The following is a 14,634-nucleotide window of genomic DNA, read 5'->3' as shown; positions in this document are numbered from 1 at the left end:
AACATTACTTTTATTTATAAGATTACCAAAATTTTCACCCTTAAAATAAATAACAATATTTTATTTATTTCTAAATAATTTATATAACTTAGTTCCTTTATACTTAGAAGTAAATAAAAGAAAAAATATAATTGACTTGTCTTTGTGAATAAGGTAGGCATGCTTAAACTTGAGTTCAAATAATCAAATTCTAGCAATTGACCTTCTCATTCGAAGTGGACCACTTTAGTTTTTGTCATGAATCCTCTTAAGTGGGTACTGGATCTTAGACTTCCATATGGTTATGGACCTGAACTTGATGGATCTTGGGCTCTATGGCATGGTTTTTCTTTCTGCACCTCCCCAATTTTAATGTGCACTCCACACATTTTAAAATTCAAATTATATATTTTTTTATTTATTATTTTGAGTTCCAAAATACACAGACATATACACTTCGAAACATTTTTAGATTGAAAAACAAATTTTATATTATAGGATTGTACATTATGTATTCTGGAATACAAAATACAAAACCAAAACCAAGGTTATTCGTACTTCTACATTTTGTTCTTTTTTTTTTCTTTTTGATTTTGGATTCTATACATTAAAGGATAAATCTAAACATTGTTGTTATGAAAACACGATACTCAAATTTTCCATTCATTCAAAATCACTGTACAACCTATTAATAACCGAGTGACATGTTTACCTGTCACACTACACAACATGAGCTTGTATTACAGTTTCTACATCTGATAGTACGAGTTGCATAGAATGTCCATTTCTAAGGAACCAGATAGACAAGGTTAAAGAGCAAAAAATATCAATAATATAGTACAAGAAGAATGATATAAAACTTATTTGGCCACCTTGGTTTGTTTTTTCTTTTCATTTTCAGTTGATGCCAATAATTATTAAAACATCTCTTTATTTTTACATCTACTTCTCATTTTCACAAATCTATAAAGAAATCGGTGAGAACAACCGAGCTAAATTTGTTGCCACCTTTTTCCTTAACAAATTTTTGAAAACAAAAATAGAGTGAAAATAGAAACGATGTTTTTGTAATCATAACATATGAACTGAAAAATGAAAACAAACGCACCAAAAGGTTGGATAAATCTCTAGCAGCAAACGGGGCATTTGACAAGGCCATTCTCGTTACAATCAGGACATCTAACGAAACATTCATGGTTGTTGTTGTTGTCCCTGTCGCAACTGAACACTTTGCAACTTCCACAACAGTTGGAACAAATGGCGAATCCCATGTTGGCGCAGCCGGTGCAAGGAGAATCACTGGAGTGAGTTGGTGTTCCTTCTAGAAACTTCCCAAGCCACCCCGTCTCGTGCAACCCAACCACTTCATCGGCTCCTCCAATGTACCTTCCCTTGATGAAAAGCTTGGGAGGGATGACTTTCCCTCCCAAGATTTTCCACAACTCCTCTCTGAACTCCAAGTGCAGAGACACATCCCTCTCATGGTACATTATTTTGAAGCTCCTCAACAAGAAACGGATCGTGTTACAGTCATGAAACGTTTTCCTTATCCCTCTCAGGCTTGTTGTGTAGAGAATGATGGAGTGGTTCCCCCCTGGTGGACATAACTCTTTGAAATCACTGAGAGATGGGTATCCATTGTTGCATGATGCCATAGCAGGCACTGATAACTTTTGTTCGGAAGGTTTTGTGATTTCTTTGGACCCTACGGTGGCTTCTTCCTCCCCGAAATGATTACCATCATCATCAAGCACCAGGTGAGATAGGTTGTTTTCTTTGTAGTCATGATATGGGGTTGGAAACCTTTTTTGAAGAAGAAGGCCTTGTTTCTTCAAGTTGGTTATGGTTGGGAGGAGTTTTAGTTTTGTGACGAACCTTCCCCTCACCATTATTCCTGTTGTGTCTTGTAGCTCTAGAAAATTGGATGGCATGTGAGTGAAAAGAGTGAAGAAAAGAAGAGGTTGTGAGAATGAGTGAGGCAATAGAGTGGGGTTGACGATAAGTTTTGTGTTATGGATTGAAGAGAGTATATAAAGTGGAGATTCTAAAGCTGTGTGATGTTGTTGGGTTTGCTTTTGAATGATCACTGGACGATGTGGGGACAAGGCCATACCCACTCCTCATCTTTTATCAGATTAGAGTGGGACTGACCCTTTACCTACCATTTGGTGCCTCAATCATGGTGTGGAATATGAACCATATTTGTTAATTCAAAACTATAAAGTGGCTAATATTCTCAATATCATTTGCCTATCTGATTGGGAAACTATGCCAGTCTCAATTTGCCACATGATTCAGTTGGTTCAATACCAATTTCACTCGGAGTGCCCTTGGACCACACCTATTCATTTGGCCAATACAAAAGAGGAGACAAAGTGTGCCGATGATCATGATTCCACATATTTCTGGTAAAAGCAACCTTGTCCTTAAAGTCCTCGTATCTAACTTAATCTTACAAAATCGATTTCATTGACATATATATCTCAAACGTAAGACTAGATATTAATGAATAATTTCATATTTCATTAAGAAATATATATCTCGAACGTAAGACTAGATATTAATGAATAATTTTATAGTATTGATTTTAAACTTAACTGACTTATGATGCGAAGTTTGTACCGATTTATACTGTAAATTTGCCTTAGACGTGGGTCTTCCATCAGGTTCCAGTGTCTCACATGAGATTTAATAGCTTCACACATATTTTCTTTCCATCCTTACAAACTTAAAATGAAACCTAACATCAATTTCTTATGCAGTGAAACTAGAATAACTTCTTTTAAGTCTAAGAATCTTTAAGCAACTCCCATTGCATTGCAGGGAGAAAAAGACACAAATAGTTGCGAAAGATTGACTATAAAGTAAGTTCTGAAATTTGTCGATGGAAATTTAGTGACCGACATGATAGTAACATTGTAAACGACAAATTGATGACTACAGTCCTTTTCGAGAGACTAATGTGATTGATATGACCAATATCTAGTTTCAGCAGTAGTTCCTGATCGATCATGATTGAGGTTTTGCCTTAAACTCAATGTCTATTGTGAGATTTCACTTAGACAAGTTTAAAGATGTTTTCATGATTTTAGTGAGAATAAGTGTACAGATTCTTTGCAGTTTCATTATACCTTTCACCCTTCTCAACTTTAATTATCATGTACACTTTTTTGTTACACCAAAGTCAATCCTTGGTAATTTCATCTCCCTATGAAACGAAGTTTACATGATCGAAGCTTTTTTGTGCAGAGACATGTCTACACCATATCTTTAATCCTTCCCCATCCGCAATCAAATGCCGGTATCACGCACATAAAGCAGCACACCGGAAAGACCTAAAAAGATTAGTTGTTGCAAGCAAAAATTAAGAAAAAGCACTAGACATTGCAACCATTAAATGTCTATTTCAAAAAAGTGAATCAATAATTTGTCCACCAAACATGTTCAATGTTTAATCGCGTTTGTGTCAGACCATAAGCCCTTGTACAATGTGTAGGCACAACAAGTATACCATTTTGGATGCATTTCATAAATCAAGCACATGAATGCAATCACTGTATTAAACTTTAAAACAGAGTTCATTGTATGCGTTTGCCAACCTTTTCATGCTCCCTGTATCCCTCCTGCAAAGATTAGTAATTTCTTGTTATTGTATTTCTTATATGCAGTCCAAGTTTTTATTAAGTCCGTGAAACAAAGCATATGAATGATTTGCGTAGTGTGGAAGTTGGTACAATAGAAGGAACTGAGTATTATAAAGTGTTTTGGGCATTTGAACATGTATGCAGAAAAGGATAATCATAAGAGCTAGGAATTGGTCAACTAATAAGATTTGACGTTTGAAAAAACATGCTTATATGGTGTTGCTGTCTTGCCGGATTAGGAAAGAAAACTACGATACCAACAAAACAATTAATGCAGTTTTCTGATGGCAGTAAGCTCGATTTCAACACAATATATAGTCTCATTTTTGTATTCATTATAGTACTACTCCTTGCATTGGTATAACTCTAGTTATTATTAGAGAAGAATCCAATAATTTAGTTACTAAGATTTTAAATGAAACTAAAATTAATAAAAATTTAAGATGAATCGAATATTCACACTTTGTAAAAGTAAATAAAATGGATTTTATTTTTCAAAATATATGTTTTAGGATTTTGATTTTAAAATAATATCATAATTTCTTAATTAAATTTATTCATGACTTATTCGTAATCTTAAACCTGAGAGTGATATATTTTTTTTGGGTTAAGTATGTTTTTAGTCTCTGAATTTTGACTCAAGATTGAAATTTTTCTCTGTCTGGAACTTTGATACATTTTGGTTCCTAAACTTTAAAAATTAATGAATATAATCATTTTAACCCAATTATGTTGATTTTTGTTGAGATGTAGAATACATTTTTCAGTAAATATTGAACCGAGACTATGTCAAATAGTGTAAAAACCTCCAATACTAACATGAAACAGGTTCGACACGTAAAAAAAATTAATAAAATTGGATTAAAAAGACTATATTTATTTTTAAAGTTTAAAGATCAAAATGTATGGAACGAATTTCAATTTTGATCAAAATTAATAAACTCAAAACATACTTCATCCTATTATTGATATAAAAGTGAATAATAATATTAAAGTTGTTATAATGAAATAAATAAGTACCAAATGCAGAGAGAGCATCACATGCATGCAGCAAATATAGCAAAACATTCCATGTTGTTATATATTATAATAAGGAAGAGATTAAATAGATTAAAGATATATAAGTTAGAGGGCCATCTTATACTTCTCTAATTTCGTAAATTAGTTCAGTTCCTTATTATAATTTTAATAATTAAATTCATTAATTAATAGTTAATATTTTTTTAAGTGATTCAAAATAAATTTAATCAACCATTACAATTTAACATACTAAATCGCAATAATTTTATTTTATTTTATTCTGTTAGATTTCTCGTTAAACATATGTTCAGGGCACAGTTATGCTGTAGCCGTTGGCTTTTCGTAGTTTTGGGATGATTGCATTTTTTTGTTCTGTCACTTTTCTTTTGGCTGAAGTTTTGTTAAGTAATTATTGGAGCATTATGATATAATTAAGCAGGTTGAATTTGATGGTGGCGGTGATTTGAATTTGATATGATATGATACAATATGCATCTATTTTGGTTGTTTGGGCTTTGAATTCACATCCAGGACATGACTTTTTCAATTATTGGCACAAGTTTTTCTGAGGCTGGTTTTTTTTATTTTTTTCAATTACATAACATTATTTTTAGTGATGGGTGATGGAAGGTTTGTGAGTCAAGTTGAAATTTTAATATGTGAATTTGGTTTGATGGGTTAATTTGATAGATTAATAATGGTTTTTCTAATCTACCTACCTTTTATAAACTTAAAATGAAGATAATTTAAAAATTAAATTATTATATTATATTATATTATATTATATTTATTTGATAATAATATTACTTAAAATAGTTAATATTTATTAGATAAATCTAATTATTAATCCTAATACAATAATTAAGATATAAAAGTTAAAGTTTCTTTAATATATTTAATTAAAAATATAAATTAATTATATGAAAAATCATAAAATTATAAAAAAAAAACTACTAGTTTATCTTGTTAACTTGCTTTCTAGTCATTATGATTAAGATTTTAAATCCATTCTAACTATAACGAATTAATTTGTCCCAATTCATTTTTTATGAAAGTGAATGGATTAGTTTTGCATTTTTTTATTTTCAATATTATATTTGGAAAAAAATATTTTTTTATTATGGGACCTTTAGTTATCTGATTTTCTGTTTTATATCTATATGATAGGTGAATATTAGTTGGTATTTAAAGTCATATGAGGTAAAATATATATTATTAGAATCCTAATCGTTTAATATCAATTACCTTTTTTTCTTAAATTTGATTTTGTCTTTCAATGTAATAGTTAGTAACTCGAAATTATTAATGGTTTTGAATTACCACTTGTTCTATGGTTGACTAATTCCTTGTACGTGATATGTATTATATGTATTATGATCGATTGAAATTGTAGATACAAAAACAATCAAATAATTTCTCTACTAACTCATAAAATAGTCTTTTGAGGAAGGACTATTATATATGATCAAACTTTCTCATTTTGGTATCAATAATGAGTGTATTGAGACATAAGGTTCATTAGGGAGATACAATACCAATGAGATATGAAACCTAACCACATAACGGATTGACACCGATCTCAATCCAAAATGTTAAGACAATAATTTAGGGGTATTCCTTCTTATATGATGCTCAACTTTCTCATTTTTACTCAATGTGAGATTTAGACTTAAACTTTTGAATTTTCAACAAAGTGAGTTTTATTGTATTAAAGGTTTGAAAATATTTATTATGTGGAAAATGATCTAAGTGTGACTCTAAATTTCACATTGAATAAAAATGACAAAGTTATACACCTTATAAGATAAAAGATCTATAAACCTAGGTTTGAGATTTTGATTAAAATTAATGTCAATCCTTTATATAAGTTGAACTAAAGTTGCATCTATTTAATTTCTCTTTAATAAAACTCTTCTGACCACATCTTCAAACTTGAGATTGAATTCTTTATCCGAATTATGGAGAACTCATCTTATTGTTGGTCTTATCTTCTTAACTTTCAAATTTCTAGTTAATAATTAACACATACTTGATCATGTATCAAGGTTTAAGGAGACAATAACAAATGGATAGTAATTAAAGGAAGAAAAATAGGCGCAAAAATTATAATTATTTGGATAGTGAATATGAATAGAATATAAAACGATATTATTTGATATTAATAATTTTATCTATTTCTTTTTAATTATTAGAAAAAAGAAATCTTTGTAACATAATTCATTAAATAATGTACTCTATCTTTCAGTTTCTTTGTCTTTATTTTTGCATAAAATAAATTTTGCAATCTATCTTTTTTCCATTTTTTTCAACTTTAACCAGAAGTAAAAACCATTTATCCCGAACCTTAAAGAAACATGGAAGGGGTTAGTATATGATGAGAAACGGAGAAATACGAAGCCATATCTAAGAAAATACAGAAGGTAGGAATATAATGTAATCTAAATTTTGGCATTAATGTATGTGCAATCCCAGTTGTGATAATTCTTTATATCAACCATGAGAGGTGCAACCGTAAATTAGTTATGGATGAATTATAACTGTGACAACATTGTGAATTTTTCTCTTCGGCTCGCCCAAATTCAGTGGTTCACCCATTTCTCAGTCTTTGCAAACATTTTAATAGGAACAAGATTATGAAACACATGTTAAAGCTAGCGGTGTTTCAAGTAGACGTTAAACGTCTACTTAAACAATTTGTTCAGTTTTCTAATTTTTACCGCGTCGTTAAAAATTCAAGTGTGAGTCTAAGTCTACGTTGGTTAAAAATGAGAAATTAGAGCATTATATCAAGATAAAGACTCATAAATTCATTATCTTAAGGTTTTAGATTGAAAGTGGTGTCAATACCTTACGTGGTTGGGTTCAGGTTTCATAAGTGTTATATCTCTCCAGTAAAACTTCCTCCGTAAATCATTGAAGCAATCTCGCAAGGATCGACCGACCAGCCCATACAGTACAAACAGTAAAAATGTCTTGAATGAGTCCAATCTATTACTTATATCAAGGTAATAGATTTGAGGTTAGAGCTAGCTATCGATTCACATGGATACACACATACGCATAATTCAGTTTTCGATAGGTACAAGAAAAAGTTAAAGTAAAGGATGAAGCAATAAGTATCTGTATTGATACATAAATGGATGTTTAGTATCTCATATATTTTTTGGGAATCAGAGAGTGAGTTAAAATTGTGGTGTTGGTGCTACCTACGAATCGTGTCTGGTAGCCAACGGAACGACTTCAGCGAGAGGAGTTGAGAGGGGCGTTGGAATCGGAGATGTTCTACAAACGGGACAAGTGGGATGCAATCTCAACCATGGATCTATGCATTTGAGGTGGAATTGGTGTCCACAATCAGGTAGCATGCGAAGCGTATCAGTATCCTTGTAATCCGCCAAACAAATGGAGCAACACGTTGCAGTGGAATCGCACTTCTGAACCTTCGCTTCAGAGTACAGCAGGGTTGGATAACTCAGAATAGTGGCTTCATCCAAACTCACATCAACTATAGAGTGGTGTGGTTCAAGAGCATTCGAGGTGAGTCTTCTGTTCCTGGAAGGTGGAGCAAACGAGACATGTGTTCTGGTGCAGAAGTATGAAGTTAGAGTGATGGTTATGATGAGCAACAGTATTCCAATGGAGATTCCTATGCCATAGCTGTAGCCATTGATGTTGCTTGAGCCAAGGAATCCAGGGGAGTTAACTGCACTGTTGCTGCTCATCCTATGTATGAAATAGTATAATGACTTCTTCTTCTGGAGTTGAAAGTTGAGAGTTGAGGTAATAGAAATGGTTATGTCATGGAACATTGTATCAAAGTCAACGATAACGTGAGATAGATATAGAAATTGAGATTAGATGGGTGTTGTTTTAAGCTTACGTATGAATCAAGAAAAATATGCATTTGGAAAATGCTCAGCCAAATATGTCCAGACAGGGCAATTAGGCATTACATGTGCAATTCATTTCACTTTCTCCTCCTACCTTATGAATTCAGACTAATTATCTATCTACTTATTTGTGGTGTGAGTTAATTGTTGAAAACAGTATAAGTGAGTCAAAAGTCTTACATTGGATATAATAGATAAAGTTAAATATTATATAAGAATAAAGACGCATAACATCACTATCTTAAGGTTTTGGAGTTAAGGTGATGTCAAATATTTTATATGTGTAAGACTCAATGTCATATAAACATATGAAATCACAATCTCTCCATAACTATAATCCATATATGAAAAAAAAATATATATCCATATGAAAAAATATATTAATCATCAATACTAAATAATTATTTTTTATAATTGATGAGTCTTTTGAAAAAAATCATAAAAAAAATACAACATGAATTCTTACTTATGGTTACCTCTTCAGAAATTTGTGCGGGTCAATGATTTAATAATAAACTATTCTAGTATATGCATGCTGATTTCATGATTTGATGTTGACGACTTGTTAAGATTATTAATTTTATCTCTTCCAATCGATTCATGATGATGATGTGGGGGCTTCACATGATGCTATTCATTTCTAAGCCAGCCATCTCATTTTTCACTGAAAATGAAATCATATGAACTAACGAAATTATAATATTTTCTAACAGAAAAAATAAATTAATACATACATTATAAGTTACAGTGACAAGTGTGATATATTATGTTAGCAGCAACAACTCAGAGATTTGAAATTGAAATACATGTAATCAATGTATCATATTTTCAGCATGAGATTATTCAACCTAAACTTTAGTTTATTCATATATTAAATATATTAATATTGTGAATCCAGACCTGAGTTGAAGTTACAAAATAAAAACGAAAAAGTTGAACAAATTATTAAAAGCAAACTCGTATAGTTGAAAATTTTTAACTCCAAGTAGGTACACCATCTCACTGCAAACTCGTATAGTTGAAATTTTTTTCAAATCCTGGATGGAAAGAATTAAATATGGTTAAATTTGTGTAAATGCGTAGATACGGAGGATCAATTTATAATCATAACAGAAAATTTACCCAAATATCCTCACATTTTAATATAGACAATTTGTCTAATTTAAACTTATTTAATTCATTTACATTAAAATTAGCATCTTAAATATTTTGGCAAATATAAAAAGTGCATTTAATCAATTATATTCTTCTCTGCAGCATAACTTTTATAATATTTACCATTTTTAAAGAATGTATCATGGCGGAGTATCTACCAATTTTGTCAATTTTGTTGAGAAATGTGATTACCATCTCTATTAAATACTTTTTTTAAATGTATTTATGTATAAGATTGCAACTGGAAGATTTATTTAAGGAGATTGATTATGTTATTACTATAGGACCAACTATTTATTATTATTAAACTTAATATGAGTAATATCTATGAGATATACACTCGTATTTCCATAATTTAATCCACGGAAACTACCATTTATATAAAAGTAATGATGATGTAATAACAAGAGTAACACCACTTGTATAAATCAATTCTCATGTATTTCTATTTGTTTTAGCATAAATTAAAGTGTCTGTTACACAGTATATATCATTGAGGGCAAATTAGGAACTAACTTTTTTTTCTCATCTTACTCTGACACACTGAAACAGACATACAAGGAAACTAATTAACAACATGATTTTTTTTGTCTGCATTCACCTGTTTTTATGTTGCAGCCGCCTAATTATGTAATCAATTTTAAAAGCGGTGCAAAAAGTCAAATTATGTTAAATCCACTTGGGATTAAATAAAATTGTACAACCTCTTGTATTTTAAATTAAATTACGGAAAAGCCTTGTTAATTAATTATATTTTTAGCTTAACAACTTTTAATCAATATCTTGATTTTTTTTTTATAATTGCTTAGTCTTTTTTATTTTTTCCAAATAAAAGTAGGAGTCCGAAATAAACAAGTTGGTTTGACTTGGTGTATACATATATATATATATATATATATATATATATATATATATATATATATATAAAACAAGTGAGTCGTTTTACAATTCAAAAGTCTATTTAACATGTTTGGAATATTCAAGCAGATAAAGATATCAGTGGTCATCTGATAAACATGATTAGTTTATACCTTCACAAAGGTTTTTTTCAGTGTTATGTAGTGAAAGATGCATAGAAAAAAATATTTTTGTATAGATTATCTTAAGTATTTTATATCAATTGATTGATAAAAAAGCAGAAGGTTTTCTGTATATATGGCTAATAAATCTGAAAAAATTACACGCTACATTGTTTAGTTTACAAGATTAATATTGTTTATCATATGAAAATTTAGAGAGAGAGATTTCTTTTACATATTCTTTTTAGTTAAAGTAACTTTAAAAATTATTTAAATAAGTTTTAAAGCAACAAGTATAATAAAAGTAATATGGATACAAAATATGCATAACTCTTAAGTATAATTTTAAATTAGTAAATTCAAAATTGTAATTAGTTAAAAAATTAATAATTGTAACATATGTAAGCAGAGAGTTTATGAGAAAAGGAGGAGGAAGAGATTGAAACTCGTGATCAGAGATGGCAAATAAATTCGTCTCCGTGGGTATTGCCCGAACCCGTTCCCGTTTTGACGGGGAATCCCCGCATTGACTGGGTATGGGTATGGGTATGGGAAATCCCCGATTTTTTCAATTGGGTATGGGGATGGGGATGGGGATGGGGATGAATATATCCCCGCCATAATACTCGTCCCCGCCATATTTTCATCCTCGTTTAAATTATTAAAATATTCACAATTAATTAAGTAACCCTATATATTCTTTTTATTTTTTATTTCTTCTAAATATTTGGTTTACCATAAAACTCATTTGCATCTCCAATATATTTTTTATCTTATCATAATCTTTATGTAATTATGTTAAAATGATGTATGTCAATTAAAAAAAATTATGTCTAACATTTGAATATTTCTATTATTTTTTAATATTTTTATTTATTGTACATTTTCCTTTCATATGAGAATGTTTAATACTCTTAATTTAAGTGTTTAATAGCATAAACATTTCATTAACTTGGTAATATAAAAAAAAATCTTTACTTATTATTATTAATTTTTATTTCATTTCAATAACTCTTTTATTTCACTAAAACAATTTTTGTTATTTCTCAACCATTGAGTATATATGTTGATATTTGAAAAGTTTTCTTAGATCTCTAAGATATTTTTCGTCTTATCATACCCTTAATTATACATTTGTTTTTCTTTGTGCAACTCCAAATTTTTTATAAGACACACATTTGTTAATTTTTTAATATTTTTATTTTTGTTTATTTTCATCATGTAGAATACTATTTCGATAATTTTTATCTAATTATTTTTTATTTTCTAACTCATTACAATCATACTTTAATTTTTTCACTATAATTGTATAAATAATTTTTATTTACTACAATATAAAAATTTAATGTAATTGTCATGAATATTTTTTTATCACCATCCAACATATATTGGAGTTTAAAAGATACAATATCAATGATAAAATTTTATTATGTTTATTATTTGTTCTTTGCGTCATTTTTTTTATCAACCATTGAGTATATATGTTGATATTTGAAAAATTTTCTTAAATCTTTAAGATATTTTTCATCTTATCATACCCTTAATTATATATTTGTTTTCTTTTGTGTGATTCCTTCCAATAGTCTCCAAATTGTTTATAAGACACACATTTGTTAATTTTTTAATATTTTTTTTGTTTATTTTCATCATGTAGAATACTATTTCGATAAATTTTATCTAATTATTTTTTCTTTTCTAACTCATTACAATCATACTTTAAGTTTTTCACTATAATTGTATAAATAATTTTTATTTACTACAATATACAAATTTAATGTAATTGTCATGAATATTTTTTTATCACCATCCAACATATATTGGAGTTTAAAAGATACAAGATCTATGATAAAATTTTATTGTGTTTATTATTTGTTCTTTGCGTCACTTCTTTATCAACCATTGAGTATATATGTTGATATTTGAAAAGTTTTCTTAGATCTCTAAGATATTTTTCGTCTTATCATACCCTTAATTATACATTTGTTTTTCTTTGTGCAACTCCAAATTTTTTATAAGACACACATTTGTTAATTTTTTAATATTTTTATTTTTGTTTATTTTCATCATGTAGAATACTATTTCGATAATTTTTATCTAATTATTTTTTATTTTCTAACTCATTACAATCATACTTTAATTTTTTCACTATAATTGTATAAATAATTTTTATTTACTACAATATAAAAATTTAATGTAATTGTCATGAATATTTTTTTATCACCATCCAACATATATTGGAGTTTAAAAGATACAATATCAATGATAAAATTTTATTATGTTTATTATTTGTTCTTTGCGTCATTTTTTTTATCAACCATTGAGTATATATGTTGATATTTGAAAAGTTTTCTTAAATCTTTAAGATATTTTTCATCTTATCATACCCTTAATTATATATTTGTTTTCTTTTGTGTGATTCCTTCCAATAGTCTCCAAATTGTTTATAAGACACACATTTGTTAATTTTTTAATATTTTTTTTTGTTTATTTTCATCATGTAGAATACTATTTCGATAAATTTTATCTAATTATTTTTTCTTTTCTAATTCATTACAATCGTACTTTAAGTTTTTCACTATAATTGTATAAATAATTTTTATTTACTACAATATACAAATTTAATATAATTGTCATGAATATTTTTTATCACCATCCAACATATATTGGAGTTTAAAAGATACAAGATCTATGATAAAATTTTATTGTGTTTATTATTTGTTCTTTGCGTCACTTCTTTATCAACCATTGAGTATATATGTTGATATTTGAAAAGTTTTCTTAGATCTCTAAGATATTTTTCGTCTTATCATACCCTTAATTATACATTTATTTTTCTTTGTGCAATTCTTTCCAATAGTCTTCAAATTGTTTATAAGACACACATTTGTTAATTTTTTAATATTTTTATTTTTGTTTATTTTCATCATGTAGAATACTATTTCGATAATTTTTATCTAATTATTTTTTATTTTCTAACTCATTACAATCATACTTTAATTTTTTCACTATAATTGTATAAATAATTTTTATTTACTACAATATAAAAATTTAATGTAATTGTCATGAATATTTTTTTATCACCATCCAACATATATTGGAGTTTAAAAGATACAATATCAATGATAAAATTTTATTATGTTTATTATTTGTTCTTTGCATTATTTTTTTTATCAACCATTGAGTATATATGTTGATATTTGAAAAGTTTTCTTAAATCTTTAAGATACTTTTCATCTTATCATACCCTTAATTATATATTTGTTTTCTTTTGTGTGATTCCTTCCAATAGTCTCCAAATTGTTTATAAGACACACATTTGTTAATTTTTAATATTTTTTTTGTTTATTTTCATCATGTAGAATACTATTTCGATAAATTTTATCTAATTATTTTTTCTTTTCTAACTCATTACAATCATACTTTAAGTTTTTCACTATAATTGTATAAATAATTTTTATTTACTACAATATACAAATTTAATGTAATTGTCATGAATATTTTTTATCACCATCCAACATATATTGGAGTTTAAAAGATACAAGATCTATGATAAAATTTTATTGTGTTTATTATTTGTTCTTTGCGTCACTTCTTTATCAACCATTGAGTATATATGTTGATATTTGAAAAGTTTTCTTAGATCTCTAAGATATTTTTCATCTTATCATACCCTTAATTATATATTTGTTTCTTTTGGTGTGATTCCTTCCAATAGTCTCCAAATTGTTTATAAGACACACATTTGATAATTTCTTAATATTTTTATTTTTTATTTTATTTTCATCATGTAGAATACTATTTCGATAATTTTTATCTAATTATTTTTTATTTTCTAACTCATTACAATCATACTTTAATTTTTTCACTATAATTGTATAAATAATTTTTATTTACTATAATATAAAAATTTAATGTAATTGCCATGAA

General features: G+C 28.0%; 1 protein-coding gene and 1 pseudogene across 1 annotated transcript; both read right to left on the bottom strand.

Moving 5' to 3' along the window:
* Positions 1-606: 606 nt before the first annotated feature.
* On the bottom strand, positions 607-1,989 carry LOC114181298 (uncharacterized protein At5g39865-like). The gene has a single exon (XM_028067720.2). It carries the CDS (start codon positions 1,908-1,910, stop codon positions 1,107-1,109), a length of 804 nt encoding a protein of 267 aa, XP_027923521.1. The 5' UTR covers positions 1,911-1,989; the 3' UTR covers positions 607-1,106.
* A 5,435-nt stretch (positions 1,990-7,424) lies between these two features.
* On the bottom strand, positions 7,425-8,558 carry LOC114162275 (RING-H2 finger protein ATL70 pseudogene; annotated as a pseudogene).
* Positions 8,559-14,634: the final 6,076 nt, after the last annotated feature.

Source organism: Vigna unguiculata, chromosome 1, assembly GCF_037176805.1.
Source record: "Vigna unguiculata cultivar grain cowpea cultivar isolate G323 ecotype 2 chromosome 1, ASM3717680v1, whole genome shotgun sequence".
NCBI lineage: Eukaryota > Viridiplantae > Streptophyta > Magnoliopsida > Fabales > Fabaceae > Vigna > Vigna unguiculata.
The sequence above is the reverse complement of the archived record's forward strand: the minus strand, read 5'-3'. Positions and strand labels throughout refer to the sequence as shown.